This window comes from Podarcis pityusensis (assembly GCF_964106645.2).
Source record: "Podarcis pityusensis genome assembly, chromosome: 18".
NCBI classification, from domain to species: Eukaryota; Metazoa; Chordata; class Lepidosauria; order Squamata; family Lacertidae; genus Podarcis; species Podarcis pityusensis.
In genome coordinates, this window is record NC_138043.1 from 7,922,220 (window position 1) to 7,939,838 (window position 17,619).

Sequence of the window (17,619 nt, forward strand, 5' to 3'; positions counted from 1 at the left end):
GTAAAATAGTTGTTTATTGCCTTGACATCAGATGGGAGAGCGTTCCACAGGGCAGGCCCCACCACCGAGAAGGCCCTCTGCCTGGTTCCCTGTAACCTCACTTCTCGCAGCGAGGGAACTGCCAGAAGGCCCTCGGCTCTGGACCTCAGTGTCAACAATTCACTGGTCCCAGAAGGAAAAACACACACAATGGAAATGATATTAACTGGACTAAACAGTGCTTTGTGAGTTGTGTTTCGGGTGCCCTTGGAAAGGCTGCAGCGCAGTCAAATATATCTGTACTCAGCCCTTCACTTAATTTTCCTTGATGCGATGATGGAGGTCTGTGTGTGAGTCAGCCAGGCTTGACAGCTGTCAGTTGCCAACCCGGTGCCCAGAAATCTCCGTGTAGTTGGGGCTACAGTTGGACACCCCCACTAGTAGTAAAATGCGCTTGGCACCTGGGGAATTTTGAACACTCTGCTAGTGTGCTGGGAGGTGGTGTGTGAATTCTCATGTGCTTGGGCAGCACAGAACAGGCAACCTTGGTTTTCTATCCAAGCAGTGTCTGAATGGTAGAGAACTGGGGTCTAAGGGCACAGGAGTGGTATTGCTAGCCAGCAGGAGATGCTTCTGGGAAGCCAACAAGTCATTAGAGGAAGGCTCAATGGCTCCCCTTTTGTTTTATCCCCAGCACCTGCTGCTCGGAGGTAGACTGCCTATGAATGTGGAGGCCATATTTTGCCACCTTGGCAAACTGCCACCTGTTTAAAATTGGATTTCACTAAACCATTTTAAATCTTAAGGCTGGCCTCTGTCCACACCCTTAGATCACCAGTGGAGGTATTACAGTATTTTTCGCTCTATAGGACGCACCCGACCATAGGACCATAGCACCCGACCATAGGAGGGGGAGAACAGGAAAAAAATAAATTCTCCCCCTCTCTGCTCAGCGCCCCTTCAGCGAAGCGGCAGGAGAAACGGAGCCCCTTCCATTTCTCCTCCCGCTTCGCTGAAGGGGTGCTGCGCAGAGAGGGAAAACTGTGCAGCTCCTCTCCAGTGAAGCAAAGCCTGGAGAGCAAGAGGGATCGGTGTGCACCGACCCCTCTCGCTCTCCAGGCTTCAGGCGGCTATCCGCAAGCCTTGGGAGCGCGGTGGGAGCTCCCGCTATGCTCCGAAGGCTTGCGGATAGCTGCCTGAAGCCCCGGGAGCGCAGCGGGAGTTGGCGTTGCGCTCCAGGGCTTCAGGCTGCAGGCGGCTATCCGCAAGCCTTCGGAGTGCAGCGAGAAGTCCGGCTGCGCTCCGAAGGCTTGTGGATAGCTGCCTGAAGTCTGGAAAGCGAGAGGGGTCGGTGTACACCCCTCTGCGCTTCGGAGTGCTCCCTCTGCGCTTCGGAGGCTTCGTGTTGCTTTTGCTGAAGCCAAGGAGCCTGCATTCGCTCCATAGGACGCACAAACATTTCCCCTTAATTTTTGGAGGGGAAAAAGTGTGTCCTATAGATAGAAAAATACGGTATGTTCTGTCATAAGGGAGCTGGACTTCCTCTTTGAGGTCCCCCCCCCCCCCCAGGTGACTTAAGTACACTGTCAAGGCAGGTCATATTTACAAGGAAACATCACTAGCTTCCTTCCATGCTTGCTAACGGCACTCTTCTCTCTTTTGGGTGGGCGGCTCCCTCATCCAGAGATGGGCGCGACTGGGGAGATCACAGCCGCAAACTTGAAGGACACCAAGACCGTTCCTGGCAGGGCAGCGTGGAAGAAGGGATCATCGGCCGGGAGCATGAAAGGTGGCAAGGTAAAAAAAATCAAAGCAAACTTTGCAGGGCGCTTCCCTCTCTACCTTCGAAATGTTTTGTTTCCAATAAGCACAGTTCAGCGGTGCATTTCAGAACCAAGGCCAAGGGTGGCACAGTCAGGGGAGCGAAGTGTTCCTTGGTGGGTTTCCCACTTCCTGAGGTTCAGCATGTTCGATTCAGGCCTGTAATTGAAAAAAAGGTACCATATTTTTTGCTATATAAGACGCACCAGACCACAAGATGCACCTAGTTTTTGGAGGTGGAAAACAAGGAAAAAAATATTCTGAATCTCAGAAGCCAGAACAGCAAGAGGAATCGCTGCGCAGTGAAAGCAGCAATCCCTCTTGCTGTTCTGGCTTCTGGGATAGCCGCGCAGCCTGCATTCGCTCCATAAGACGCACACACATTTCCCCTTGCTTTTTAGGAGGGGAAAAGTGAGTCTTACAGAGCAAAAGATACGGTAATTGTAACAAGCCCCATTTGTAGGCGTGCCGCTAATGGCTCTCAAGAGCCTAGGTTTGGAGTTGGGTGGTGACGTGTGTGGAGCAAAAACTTAAACACTTCAGAGTTCCCAAAAAATAGACCAGAGGCAGTTGTACTTCAATCCAGCAGAGTTTTACTACTACTACTGAAGGTAGATGAGCATAGTGGTCACAAATCCAATACATTCAAGACTGGCACAGTCCGTAAGAAACTCAGTTGCAGCAGACTTATCTTAAATTTAACTAATAGCTTATATAAACCTTAACACTATATACAGAACAGAACACCGCACCGGAACAAAGAGATAGAGGAAATGAGAAAGCCAGGGTCCTCCGGCCCTGACTATTATAGTCAGCATGACCTTGACAGAAACGATGACAGAACCAGTTTCAACCAGCTGTGCTCTGCTTCCCAGAAGGAATAACCCAGACAAGAACTTCCTGCCTGTTTCTTTCACATAGAAAGAAACCACCTAGAACGCTCTTGAATTAAGCAGAATAGGAAAGATCTCTACGCATCAGCTCAATACTTTCTGTACTAAGAAATGCAAACTGACAGGTGGCTGACCCCCTTTCTAAATGCACAGAAGAGGCCCCAGGTTTAAAGGGCAGACAGCTGGTGATGAAAGACTCCCTGAGAGAGACCCTGGCCATCTGCTGGCCATCAGAGTCAGGCCACACTAGGCTAAACGGACACATTAATCGACATAGGGCAGCTTCCTACATTCTCTTGGAGACGAGAGGAGACTGACCACAGGTGCCATAAGTGGGCTTTATGAGCCAAACCTTGAACTGTGTGCAGAAGTCAGCCGGAAAGCCAGTGTGTAGAGAGCTTGAATACCAGAGCATCATCCTGGTTAGACTAGGGAAGATTAGGGTTTGACTCCTTCCTCAGCCATAAAGCACACTGAGTGATCTTGGGCCTGTCGCAGTTTCATAGCGTAACCTAAGCACGAGAACCACGAATGCTGCCTTGGGGGTATAAAAGGTAAAGGGACCCCTGACCATTAGGTCCAGTCGTGGCCGACTCGGGGGTTGCGGCGCTCATCTCGCTTTACTGGCCGAGGGAGCCGGAGTACAGCTTCTGGGTCATGTGGCCAGCAGGACTAAGCTGCTTCTGGCGAACCAGAGCAGCGCATGGAAACGCCGTTTACCTTCCTGCCAGAGCGGTACCTATTTATCTACTTGCACTTTGAGCTTTCGAACTGCTAGGTTGGCAGGAGCCTTGGGGGTATAGAAAAGCACAAATAAATGAAACATGGCAACGCAATCCTAACCATGCCTACCCAGAAGTAAGTCCTACTGAATTCAGGGTAAGGGCAGGGGTGGTTGGGACTGCAGGCATTTGTTAAAAAAATTAAACAATACAATAATTCCTTAGTGACTTGTTCCCTCCCGCCTCCCTGCCCCATTCTTTTCATTTCTTAGCTGGTGAGAGGAGTGCCGCTGCTCAGTCAGGGCCTGGCCATGTGATAAACAGAGGAGGAATGTCGGGGTAAGAGTTACCTGAAAGGGTTTTGCTGCTCCCCGCCCTGCAGAAACCCCACATTACTTCTGCCGAGAAAGTTTGAAGGGGCTTGGGATTGCGGTTGAAATATTTTAAGTGACAGCTGTTCTCTTTGATAGGTAATAGATAGCTTTGTGCGCACATGCAAAAGACTTTGGGGTGGGTGACAATGACCCAGTGGCCTCTTAGCACGCATGCTTGGTCAGGAAAAATGTATGGATTAAGAAACTTGGAGGCCATGATTTTAATACTGCCCTTTAAGCAGTGGAATGGGGGGTTCTTGGGTTCTTTTTATTTTTATTATGTAGTCTGTGTTTTTTATATATACAGTGGTGCCTCGCAAGACGAAATTAATCCGTTCCGCGAGTGTCTTCGTCTAGCGGTTTTTTCGTCTTGCGAAGCAACCCTATTAGCGGATTAGCGCTATTAGCGGTTTAGCGGCTATTAAAGGCTTATCGGCTTATCGGATTAGCTGCTAAAAGGCTATTAAAGGCTTAGCGGCTTAGAAAAAGGGGGGAAAGCGAAAAAAAAATCTCAAGACTCGCAAGACATTTTCATCTTGCGAAGCAAGCCCATAGGGAAATTCGTCCTGCGAAGCAACTCAAAAACGGAAAACCCTTTCGTCTAGCGGGTTTTCCGTCTTGCGAGGCACCACTGTATTGGAATTTTATGTTGTGAACTGACCTGAGATCTGCGGGTATTGGGCGGTATACAAATTTAATAAAGAAATAAAATTAATTAAGGAGGGTGCAGGGTGTTACTCTGAGCCCATGAGCAGGAAGTCAACTTTCTGCTTCTTGTCCTCAGGCGTGGAGGGTTCGTGCAGGGTGCCGCGCCAGCTCCCGTGGCACAGGGAGCCAGTCTGCCAAGCAGTTTTGCCAGCCCAGATAGAACAAGCCGCCCCAGCGACCCTCAATTCACCCGGCGCTATTGAGGACTTTTTGCTTCTTCGCCACGACGCGGCAGCTGCATTGAATTTTGATTCCTGGTCATCGCCTTGAACTTTTGCCAACTGAAATGAAACCACAGCTCCCTATCATAAAGCTTGCGTATGACGTGAACTCAAGTGTGTGGTGTTGTCTTCCATCCCCCCCCCCCAACGTGTTCTTAGCGGGACACCACTCAGTTGTTTCGGAGGAAACATTCCATTTTCCATGAACAATAAATCTGTATTGCACTTGTGAAGTCTCTAACTCTGATTGGCTGAGCTGCCGCCATAGCTCAGAAGGTTCTGAGAGCTTTGGGAGTTTCTTCCCAGTCCAGCTTCTGTGAGGGCAGGGAAAGTAGTCAGTACGGCTGGGATTAAAACCTTGCACGGCACGGCAGTGAGGACTAGGGAGAAGTCTGGGAAGAGTGAAGGAGAGCTCAAAGGCAGAAGGAAGCTTGAGAATTGGAGAAGTGTTGAGGAACGCAGGACCCTGAAGAAACTTTGCAGCCATTAAGATCAGGAGAAGTTACATCCCCGGTAGGGATTGGAGGAAACTGGTGGTTGCTAGCCTTGCAGAATGTCAAGCCTTGGTTGGTGTGGTATGGTGCCTGTGTGAGGAAGAGAGAACGGGGAAAACGAATTTGTGAGAATATTCTTGGTTTTAACATAACCTCTTCCCTTTTGGATACCAGATGTAACGTCCTAGCTGTGAAAGCTCCAGGCCTCTGAAGCCTTTTCTGTGAGATGGTTCTAATTTTATTTATATCTGCTTGTGGAACGGGGGGGCCAGACCAGACCACTGTTTGGATTTGTTTTGCAAGCCTGTGTCCTGCTTGCCCCACCTGTACCCTACTTTGGAAGCTGCTTGCAATAAGCAAAATCTAAAATTCTCTGGGGAGGGAAAAAAATGGAGCCAGCAACAACAGAAATCTTAACCCTCAGGGAATGTGGAAGAGGTTTAAGCAGTGCTCTAAACAAAAAGTTATTTGGAACCCTGGATTAATTGGGTTCCAAACTGCACGGTGTGCCACCCTGAATTAGGGGAGGCTCCCTGCTTCTGACCACCATTCTACAGGAGGTTGAGGAGCAGTGCTTTGTGGATTTGTCCCACTCCTTGTTCCAGTGTACAAAATGGCTTTCTGAGTTCCCTTCCCCTGAGTCTGATCTAGCTTGGTCAGGGGAACCAACCCCCAGCTTAGTGAAGCCACCACAAGGGCAAGGGTTTTGACAGCACCTCCCCTGGGCAGCTAGCAATCCATACCCTCTGTTGCCTTTTCCATTCTTATCTTGGCTTGTCCTCTCCTCCCACCCCCACCCCATTTGCAAACCTGCCAGTAGGGATTCACCTGCTTTAAAAATTCTCGGTAAGACTCCCCGTCTCCACTAAGCGCTTAATAATACACATATAAAAGTAGAATTGTCTGTGCTGTCGGATTACTTCTTAACTTGGTTACGACTTAACCTGTACGAGATTAAAAGCAAACCCCCAAATCCTAAACCTCTTTCTGCTCCAATTCTCCACGTTAAGCAGAAGCGAAAGGTGGAGCCGCTTGGAAGAAACAGGCGGTCAAAATGAACAAAAGGCCACTCTTGCAAAAAAAAATTGCCTTGTGTCGTCTCAGGTGGAGGTGTGTGAAATGTGCGAATGAAGGATTTTGGGTGTGTGTTGAGTGTTGAAATGTGTTTGGTTCCATTTTTGACGGGTGAAAGCGCTGCAAGGACGAGCTTCTCATTTGCAGGGCGCTAACCCCCCGCTGCCCGCTTCTGATGCCGCGCATGTGTGTGTGTGCCTGTGCCCATTCATGCGCATGGATGCTAGGGCCGGCCAGCTGTGCACAGCTTGCTACTTGGGATGCAGCTAGTGATGTTTATTTTTGAACTGCTGAGGGCAGTGTGTGGTGGAGAACCTGTGGGGCTCGTTCCTCAAGTGGAGATTCAGCGGCAGAGAGGTTGAGACAGGTGGAGGGGTGGCACAGAGAGAGATGGGGTGGCACGGGGTGGGGGGGAGACAGAGGTAGCTGCAGACCACCCATCACTAGCTGGGGCTCCTACTAGACTCACACTTTGTGGGCCAACTGCCATTCATAGGGTGACAAGTCCACAAACCCATGCATGTTTACTTGGGATTACATACAACATACAATTCACTTACACTTTTTTATTTTTTTACCAATAACCAAAACAAACAGTGAAACCCCCCAGGCGACTGATACATTGGGTATACATAATCAATAATAACATCTTCAAATCAACCATATGTACAATTGTATATACGTTAACACTCCTCCCTCCACAAAGTTTATTTAACTTTTAACATTTTAATTGCCCCAAATTGTTCAATCCTACCCAAATAATTCATAGAATCATAGAATCATAGAGTTGGAAGAGACCACAAGGGCCATCGAGTCCAACCCCCTGCCAAGCAGGAAACACCATCAGAGCACTCCTGACATATGGTTGTCAAGTCTCTGCTTAAAGACCTCCAAAGAAGGAGACTCCACCACACTCCTTGGCAGCAAATTCCACTGTCAAACAGCTCTTACTGTCAGGAAGTTCTTCCTAATGTTTAGGTGGAATCTTCTTTCCTGTAGTTTGGATCCATTGCTCCGTGTCCGCTTCTCTGGAGCAGCAGAAAACAACTTTTCTCCCTCCTCTATGTGACATCCTTTTATATATTTCAATATCTTCTCAAACCAACCCTCCTCTTTCTCACTGACCTTAAACACTTTCATTCTGTGTATCTTCACAGTTAGATATTCTGAAATTATAATATTATTCAGTTTTTCCCCTCCATTGGTTCACCCCCAGCTCTTCTGCATTTTTCCAATTACTCGCTATAACCTGTCTGGCTGCAGTTACCATCAATTTTACCCATTTACATTCCTCTTTTGTTTTTAACTCGGTGCTATGCAGACTAATAAGACCCATTAATTTAGCTATTCCCACCTTCCTACCCACGATTCCCGATATTTCTATACCAATCTGTTTCCAAAATTCATTAACTAACGGACAATCCCACCACATACGACTGTACGTTCCCATCACTCCACATTTCCTCCAACCCCCAATGGAAGCCCCAGAGGAAGCAGGCTCAGAGCCCAGGAGGTTGGTGATGGGGCACTGATGGGAGAGTGGAGGTGCTGGATGCTGAAGGGGCAGCAGGGTTTAGTGAGCAGGAGGAGCCGATGACAGGGAGCAGTTCAGACTTGGAGGCTGAAGCAGAGGCTGCTGAACTCCACACACACACCCCTTGGTCTCCAAGAACGAGCAGAGTAATGAGAAGAGCAGAGACCAGAGGTGCTCATACGCAGTTTGAGGCTGCTTGGGAAACATCCGGGAGAGGAGGAGCCTTAGAAAGGGTGGAAGGCAGGGACCTTCAGTCCTGGCAACTGCCCCATACGGGCATGACCTACTGGGAAGCGTTGTTGAGTCGTATGCCTGTTTCCTTGAATAAACAGTTACCGTATTTTTCGCCCTATAGGCTGCACCGTCCCATAAGGCGCACCTAGTTTTTTGGGGGGGAAATAAAGGGGAAAAAAATTATTTCCCCCCCAGGCGCGGGGCTGGGGAAGCCCAAGCTTCCCCCGACCCCAGCCCCCAGAACAGGCAACTCTCCGCAAGCCGTGGGAGCCCAGCGCAGGGCTCCCGTGCCTTGCGGAGAGCTGCACGAAGTCTGGGCGCGCTGAGCTCAGCGTGCCCAGCCTTCGGCATGCAGGCAACTCTCCGCAAGCCCAGGGAGCCCAGCGCCGGGCTCCCACGGCTTACGGAGATCTGCGCGAAGCATGGAGAACGAGAGGGGTCAGTGCGCACCGACCCCTCTCGCTCTCCAGGCTTCAGCGAAAGCCTGCATTCGCCCCATAGGACACACACACATTTCCCCTTCATTTTTGGAGGGGAAAAAGTGCGTCCTATGGGGCGAAAAACTCGGTAGCTTCACCGACAACCGGCTCTGCTTCTTCGTTGCTGCCCTGTGTCTGACTTCAGCCCTGACTCCTGGTGCTGGTGGGATTGACAGTCCTAAACATCACGGAGAGAGTGCCAGGTTCGGGAAGGCGACAGAGGTGCGTTGGGAATAGCATACTGTGAATAGTCATTCCAAAAGCCCCCTTTGTTACTAGAACAAGTTGATGAAGCAAGAGGAAGCAGAGAAGGGCAAACCATTGGGATGGGCAGGGTTCCTTGGTGGAAGACTTTGGTCAGCGATGGTGGGGAGGGCAGTAAGTTGCAACCAATAAGAGCCTAGCAAGAGCCCACCTAGTATCCTGTTTTCCCTGTGGGAAGCATCCAAGCAGGAGCTGAGCAAGGCAGCCACCTCCCTGCTGTGACTCCCAGCTACTGGTCTTCGTAAGTATTCTGTTTTCATGAACATAATGGCTGGCAGCCGTCAGTAGCTTTATCCTCTTCCAGATTCGTTGAATGAGATGGGATCTCTCAGGTCACCTGGGCCCAAGCACAAAACGCAAAACAATTGAGTTATGGATGCTCATCTAGACAGAGGAAACTGCCTATTGCAGAAAGGTAAAGGACCCCTGGACAGTTAAGTCCAGTCAAAGGCGGCTATGGGGTTGCGGCGCTCCTCTCGCTTTCAGGCCAAGGGAGCCGGTGTTTGTCCGCAGATGGAACACTGTAATGGAAACCAGAACGCACAGAAATGCTGTTTACCTTCCCGCCGCAATGGTACCTATTTATCTACTTGCCCTGGCATGCTTTCGAACTGCTAGGTTGGCAGGAGCTGGGACAGAGCAGCAGGAGCTCACTCCGTCGCGGGGATTTGAACCGCCGACCTTCTGATCGACAAACCCAAGAGGGTCAGTGGTTTAGACCATAGCGCCTCCTGCACCCCCCTAATGCAGTCCAGAAGGGTCCACTCCCACAGAATGATCTGGACTAGGCTTTGAGAGTTCCTTTAATCTTGCATTTGCTCTGCTCCTAACTTAACGTCCCTCCCTGCTGCATCCATTGCAACAGCCTCCCTGTTTTCATTCGCAAAATATTTAGTGGGGTGAGGGAAGCTTGAGATCGGGTGATCTCATCGACTCCTGAGATTCCCCCCCACCCCCTCCAGCTCTTTCCAGACCCACCGCCAGATGTCAGTGTGGATTAACAAATCTGCTTCTTGACTTGCATATATCTTATCTTTTATTGCAAGGAGTATTGCAATCTAATTCTCCCTATCCCTCCCTCCCCCACCCTTTGCACAAATGAATTAAGCAGCTAAGCTGCTCCATCTAACTGCAAGAATAGCAGTCATTCAAGGAAGCTCCCCAAAGCGGTCAGAACGAGCGATGTAAGAGGCGTAAGCTTCTTAATTCATTCTCTGTTGCAGTCAAGGTAAAATACGCTGTCCTAATCTCCGTTCTACTTACTCCCCCCCCCTTTTTTTTATTCTATAGCACTTCACTTAAAGCACTTTGATCATATTAGCTTGGCCATCTTACGCTATGGAGTTAGACCAATGTACTATCCTCATGTTTAAGACTCTGCGCTGTGGTTTGGTTTGGTTAGGAAAGCAAACTGAAGTGCAGAGTGTTTGAGGATGGGTACATTTGCCGGGAAACCAAAATGCTTGTTTACAAAGCTATTGTACTACCAACCTTACTGTATGCTTGTGAAACATGGACCACTTATAAACGCCATCTCCAACTCCTCGACAGATTCCATCAACAGTGTCTCTGAAATTTTTTACACGTCACTTGGGAAGACAGGCGAACTAATGCCAGTGTCCTGGAAGAAGCAAAGATCACCAGTGTCAAAGCAATGATTCTTCAACATCAACTTCGTTGGACTGGCCATGTTGTGCGGATGCCTGATTATCATCTTCCAAAGCACCTACTCTATTCTGAACTTAAAAATGGAAAGCGTCATGCTGGTGGTCAACAAAAGAGGTTTGAAGACTCTCTCAAGGCAAATCTTTAAAAATGTAGTACTTTGTTGTTGTTGTTTAGTTGTTTAGTCATGTCCGGCTCTTTGTGACCCCATGGACCAGAGCACGCCAGGCACTCCTGTCTTCCACTGCCTCCCACAATTTGGTCAAACTCATGTTGGTAGTGTCCAACCATCTCGTCCTCTGTCGTCCCCTTCTCCTTGTGCCCTCCAACACTGACCTGCAAACGCTCCAATTAGAGAGCAGCCTTTACCAAAGGTGTCATGGACTATGAAGACGCTCAAACTCAGGACAAAAGGGAGAAATAAGCTAAGAGGAAGGCACGCTTGGCAAATCCTCACTGTGGAAGGACGTGTGGATCCAGAATTGGCCTCCACAGTCACTTACGGACTCACGGTTAAGACTGTGTTCATGGAAGACAATCTTACTCGGCTATGAGTGATCGCCAAAGAAGAATTTAGTTAAAGGTAAAGGGACCCCTGACCATTAGGTCCAGTCGTGGCCGACTCTGGGGTTGTGGCGCTCATCTCGCTTTATTGGCCGAGGGAGCCGGCGTACAGCATGTGGCCAGCATGACTAAGCTGCTTCTGGCGAACCAGAGCAGCACACAGAAACGCCATTTACCTTCCCGCCAGAGCGGTACCTATTTATCTACTTTCACTTGACGTGCTTTCGAACTGCTAGGTTGGCAGCAGCAGGGACTGAGCAACGGGAGCTCACCCCGGCGCGGGGGATTCGAACCACCGACCTGATCAGCAAGTCCTATGCTCTGTGGTTTAACCCACAGCGCCACCCGTGTCCCCTTCCACACTTAGCCCCTCCCTAAATCTGGAAATTCCCTATGCTTCGAAAATCCAAAGGTGGAATTGAAGGAAGCACCACGGGGTTCACAATCTGCATTAAGACGAGATATGGATAAGCCCTTAGCTTTCTTTCCCTTCCTTTTGCCTCAGTTTCCCTTCTGACATCTGCCTTCCCCCCCATTCTTCTGTAAAATACCCGTCCAAAGGAGCTGCTGCCAGCCCGTGTTGACAGTCCTGATCCCAGAGTAAGAGGCTCTGCTATTTTAGGCGGCTCTTGTTTTTAGTGATATATGTGCTATATTTGATAAACCATGGGTTTTTTATCGTCAGCTACCTTGGAGGGCCTTCTGGGGCTAAGAAATGTGGGAGGCAGATCTAGGCGAAATTTTAAAAAATATAAACAGGCCCCAACAACTCTCCGTCGGTGTTGACAATTGTTGACTATTTTTAAACAGCAGCTTTAAACTCGGTTTTGCACTTGCTGACAACTGTTTTAATTGGATTTTTTTGGGCAGTATTATCCTTATTTTTACATTTGCCTCGTGAACCTGTTTGGAAAGGTTGTTGATAGATGCGGTAAATGAATTTAAACGAAAGCAGGTTTGCTTGACAAGGTGCCATCCGAAGGGTGTGGGAGATTGCAGGGTTTATTCCTGGCTCAGTCTGCCTGGGTTTTGGGGCCTCCTGACTTAAGGGGTGGGGCCTGGGAGGCAAGGGGTGGAGCCTCACACCTGCCAATCACCGCCAGTCACCTGCCAGTTGCTTTTGCCAGTGCAGTTTGAAATCAACCCACATGGGCAAAAGGCACGGAGCCTTGGAAGCACCTTGCAAACTTGGCTTTTGGTGTGTCTGTGTCACTTGCGTGTCGCTTGTGGGTGGGTGGAAATGGCCTCCCCATCCAAATCAGGCCCGCTGGTGATCCTTTTTAAAAATATATATATACATTTTTATTGGGGTTTTTTTTGCATATCATTTCCAACAATCATTTAACATAGCTTCTTATCTTCTACAATATTTTAGACTTCCGTCAACAACCTTTGATGATTTTCCGTTCTTTATCACTTATTCTGCATTTCTTAATTTCTCTATTACTCTTAATTATCATTAACTAATAATTCTCTTCATAGTCTTTCTTGCAATATTTCAAATAGTCCTCCTTACAGAACTTCTTGCAGTCCTACTAGCGTAATCTGTTCTTTACAATTGCTTTTCAAAGAGTTCAGATATTTACTCCAGTCTTCTAAGAATCTCTGGTCCTGCAGGTTTCGAAGTTTGCAGGGCAGCAGTTGAAGAAGGAGCAAAAAGGGTTTTCTTGTGTGTGTGTGTTTCTTTGTGGCTGATTGGCTGCTCTCCCTGTGCAAAGGTCAGAGGGGGCAGGGTTTCTGTTGAGGCAGGTGGTTAGCTGTGGGAGGAGCTTATCAGAGTTTGCAGGGCAGCGGCGCGCGCCTAGCGGCGCGCGCAGTTTCATCCAGCTTTTAGATTTAGGGGAGCTAGTCTCAAACGTTTGTTGGGGGAGACCTAGGTTTTTTTGTGGGGGGAATTATTTTTCCTGTCTTCACGCTTTTTATGATGGAGGACCGCTGTAGCCACCCCCAACGATACGTTCTCAAGATGGAGGGGGAGGGAACAGCTGCAGTTGCCTGCGGTTCCTGCGCAATGTTTGCCATCTTGCCAAAGGTTGCAGGCAGCTTTACCTGCAGCAATTGCATGTTGATTGCCCTCTTAAAAGACAAAGTCCAGCAACTGGAGGAACGTGTAGCTACGCTCCAAAGAATTAGAGAGCTGGAGCTCTTCTTGGAAGCAACAGAGCACACCGTCTCCACCAAGGAGGAGACAGGGGACTCCCCTGAGAAGGACGCTAGTTCACCAACACAGGAGCCAGATATATGGAGAAATGTGACTCAAAGAAGTAGGAGGCCCAGGGTTCGCTCTGATTGTTTAGAAATACACAATCGTTTTGAGGTCCTCTCCCCTAGCATGGAAGATGAAGAGCAGACTCCATTTGAGGATCTCTCCCTCATTACAGTCGATCAGGTATATGAGGACGAGCAGCAAAGTCAGTCCTCAGGGAATGTGCAGGCGACCTTGGAGCGGACAGCTCACGGAAGAACCCCGACCAAACCTAAGAGGAGGCGTGTAGTGGTGATAGGGGATTCCCTACTGAGGGGAACAGAAGCAGTGATCTGTGGGCCTGACAAGATGTCTCGGGAAGTGTGCTGTCTCCCTGGGGCTAAGATCCAAGATGTAACTGAACGACTGCAAGGAATCATAAAACCCACTGACAAATACCCCTTCCTCTTGGTTCATGTGGGAACCAATGACACTGCAAGCAATAGCCTCCAGAAGATCAAAAGAGACTACGAGGCTCTGGGCAGGAAATTGAAGCAATTAAATGCACAAATTGTGATCTCATCTGTCCTCCCAGTTGAACGACGTGGCCCAGGGAGAGAGGGGAAAATAGTGGAAGTGAACAGCTGGCTTCGCAAATGGTGTAAACAGGAACGGTTTGGATTCTTAGATCACGGACTGCAGTTTCTTGAAGATGGACTTCTGGCAAGCGATGGGCTGCACCTCACAACGGTTGGGAGAAATGTTTTTGCCAAAAATCTCAGAAACCTCATCAGGAGGGCTTTAAACTGACTAATGTGGGGGAGGGAGACAGTGCTCCTGAAGGTAGGAGTCTATCAATTGATGAAGATGATCATCCAAATGTCATAGACCAAATGGAGCAAACAGCACACAGACCTAGTGGTGGGAGGAAAAAATCCTTAAATAAGAGACACGGGGGAATGATTAATGGACTTCAATGTCTGTACACTAATGCGCAAAGCATGGGAAATAAACAAGATGAGCTTGAGCTCTTGGTACAGCAAACTAAATATGACATAATAGGCATCACTGAAACCTGGTGGGATAAGTCCCACGATTGGAATGTAATAATGGGGGGATACAATCTATTTCAGAGAAACAGACCAGACAAGAAAGGAGGAGGAGTGGCGTTATATGTCAGGGATGTGTATACCTGTGAAGAGATCCAAGATTTAGAACCTCAAAGCCAAAGTGAGAGCATTTGGGTCAAAATTAAGGGAGAGAAGAATAACAGTGACCTCATTGTGGGAGTTTACTATAGATCCCCAAGCCAAACGGAGGACATAGATGATGCCTTCCTGGAACAGATGGCCAAGCATGCAAAAGGAAGGGAGATAGTAGTAATGGGGGACTTCAATTACCCGGATATTTGTTGGATGTCAAACTCAGCCAAGAGCATAAGGTCAAACAGATTCCTCACTGGCCTTGCAGACAACTTCATTGTCCAGAAAGTGGGAGAAGCAACAAGTGGAACAGCCATTTTAGATCTGGTCCTAACCAATGTTGATGACCTGGTTAGTGGGGTAGAAGTGGAAGGATCATTAGGCGCGAGTGATCATGCTCTTCTGAAGTTTACTATACAGCGGAAAGGAGCAGCCAAGCATACTAGGACTCAATTTCTTGACTTTAAGAAAGCTGACTTCATAAAACTTAGGGAAGTGCTGGGTGAGATCCCATGGACAGTAATACTAAAAGGAAAGGGAGTTCATGATGTTACCATAAAGCACCAATGCTGCAGCAAGCAAAGGCTCTAGCAGCTCAGCCAGCTGCTTGTGGCTGGAAAGCCAGACAGGATGTTTGTGACTGTTGCCATGGGAACAAAGGGGCAGTCCATTCTGTACTGAGCACCGGATGTTAGCTCAGTGTGTGTGTGTGTCATATGACCCGTACTGGATGTACTTGGGAGGAGTTTTCTCCTTGCTGTTGTTGAATGCAGACATGATTCTCTGTACTGATGTAAGAGGCAGAAATAAATGATGTAAATAGTTTTCTGTCTGCTTCTTTCCCCTCCCTGGGGACACCAAAGGGGAGAGAGGAAGAACGGTGTGTTCCTCTCATACATCTGAGAAGAATCGCCGGACCTCGCCTGCTTATCAGCAGAGGTTGGGAGACGCGGGGAGGTCGACAGGAATATCTGCCGGTGCCTACTTGTGGCACATTCCTCTGACCCAGGCAGAATTCCAACAGTGGCAGCCTTCGGATGGTTGCGATTCATCGGACATCTGCATGAGAGGCTGGTGGATTGTCCTCCTCTGCTCCAAGGAGGAAGAGAAGCGTCTGAGAACAGCCAGAGGCTCCACAGACAGCTGGTGGAAAGAAGAGGTGTTTTCCAGAGCAACAAAGTTCAAGGTATGCTGCATTTCGGGCTAAAAGTGTGAACGCAGGAAGATTAATTCCCTGGTTCACGGAGCTGCGTTTCAAAGAAAACAAAAGCTCCGGAGGAAGAGGCCTGCAGCTTGAAGGCTGATGCCTGCATTCCACAAATTTTTGTGGTAGATAAGAAGTCCCATTGAAATGCATTGTTGCTAGGTAACGGAAAGTTACTGGCAAAGGGGCTGGACTCTGACTGTGAGCCTGGGAAAGCGAAACAAAATCAGAGAATGTTTTGGCTACAAGGTTTACGAGCTCTTGGAAGGGACTTTTCAATAGCAGCCTGAGTTTAGCTGCCAGGTGCAAAAAGCACAAACAACTTGCAGTTTTGCTGCGTGAGAAAGGAAAAAACAACTGTTGGATTTCACAGTTTGTTTGACATTGTGAGCTGGAGGCTTGGCTTCAAGATGGATGCCAAGAAGGGGGGAGACTTGCCTAACTCATCTCCTCTGACCAGAGACAGTTATTCATCAGGGTCTGGATGGATAACTACCCCAGAAGGGGTGAGCCAAGATGATGCTGGCCAAGTTCCTAAGAGCTCAACGAAAGCTGAGGAGAGCTTTGACCCCAGAGGGGAGAGTGCAGGAACTGTGGTTGTTGGAACTGTTGGTGTTCCTGAACAAGGTGCAATGGGTGTTGCTGACAGGGGGAGGGAAGAACAGAGTTCTAATTCCCCCACTGCTGATGCTACTAGGGAGCATGGTGTAGCATTGAGTGCTGTCCGATGCTACAATTGTGGACAGACTGGGCATCTACAGCGAAACTGTAAGAAGCCGCGCCAGTCAAGAGGAGCAAAGAGCAGCTCTACGAAGCCTGAGGCGTCAGGCAAAAGCCGTACCAAGTGCCAGGTGAAACCTGCAAAGGCTATGATGGCGAAAGGAACCACGCCAGATGTTGGGAACTCGTTCATAATTGACACGGGCGCCACGGTTCACATGTGCCCGCACAGAGGACTGTTTTCGACGTTGAAGAAGCAAAGCTTCACTGTGAAACAGGCCAACGGTCAGGAGCTCGAAGCAACCGGAATTGGGACTGTGTATCTTGAGAGTCTGAACTTGACTATAAGCGATGTTTACCTGGTTCCAGAACTGAGATTTAATCTGCTGAGCGTGTCGCAGATTGCAAAGAAAGGACTGAAACTGTCCTATGATGCTAAAAGCTGCAAGATCTACAAAGATGGAGAACTGTTTCTTACTGCCAAAGAGAAAGATGGACTGTATTTGTTGACTTTTGATCAAAGTGATTACATGAAATGTAATTCTTCTGTTTCTAACGAAATCTCTCTCTCAGGTGTGACCAGTGTGAGCACCAGGAAGGTGACCAACACCAAGAAGGTCGACAGAGCATTTCAGCGGGTGTATGCTGATGTGATTGGTCCTCTAGAACCATCTAGAGGCGGTGCACGATTTTACCTTGTGTGTGTGGATTGTTTCACTAATTATTCTTGGGTTTATATGATGGAGAAACCGCAAGAAACTTTAGAAAAGTTTCAGGAGTTTTGTGACAAGGTTAAAAGTATGCATGATGCTAACATTGATTGTCTTTTCACAGATAAGAAGCAAATTTTTCTGTTACAGAAGTTTCAGAAGTTCCTGGATGGAAAAGGGATAGACCACAAAGTGGCAGTTTCGCAAGAAGCGTGGAACAGGGGGGTCTGTGTAAAAGTGAACAAAGAATTGCAAAAGGGGATGAATGCGCAATTGCTGAGTTCACATTTGCCACATGAATATTGGGCCGAATCGCTAGCGTCCTATCTTCATGTGTGGTTGAGAAAGGTCTCAACAGAGTTGGGATGTTCTCCTTTTGAGAAGCTGTTCAATAGAAAACCTTCTGTTGCCTACTTTAAGGTTTTCGGGTCTCATGTGAGAACAGAAGCTCCAGGTGGAGTAAAGAATGCCAGAGGCATTTTCGTAGGTTATGAAAAAGGTCTCTACAGAGTAATTTTGTCTGAATCTGGTCAGGTGATTCTCACAAAGTTCCTAGAGAGTGCTCCAGAGCA

The 17,619-nt window shown here is 48.4% G+C and overlaps 1 protein-coding gene across 4 annotated transcripts in view; it reads left to right on the forward strand.

Moving 5' to 3' along the window:
• LOC308467268 (scaffold attachment factor B2-like) overlaps positions 1 to 4,951 on the forward strand; it is a 35,924-nt gene extending 30,973 nt beyond the window's left edge. For 3 of the 4 annotated variants that reach the window (XM_080988799.1, XM_080988801.1, XM_080988802.1), the window contains 3 exons: positions 1,664 to 1,776; positions 3,688 to 3,754; positions 4,574 to 4,951. In XM_080988799.1, the coding sequence (XP_080844925.1) occupies positions 1,664 to 1,776; positions 3,688 to 3,754; positions 4,574 to 4,700 (307 nt within the window). In that variant the 3' untranslated portion in view covers positions 4,701 to 4,951. The remainder of the gene's footprint in view (positions 1 to 1,663; positions 1,777 to 3,687; positions 3,755 to 4,573) is intronic. The other variant, XM_080988800.1, reaches the window with a different exon arrangement.
• The last annotated feature ends 12,668 nt before the right edge of the window (positions 4,952 to 17,619 follow it).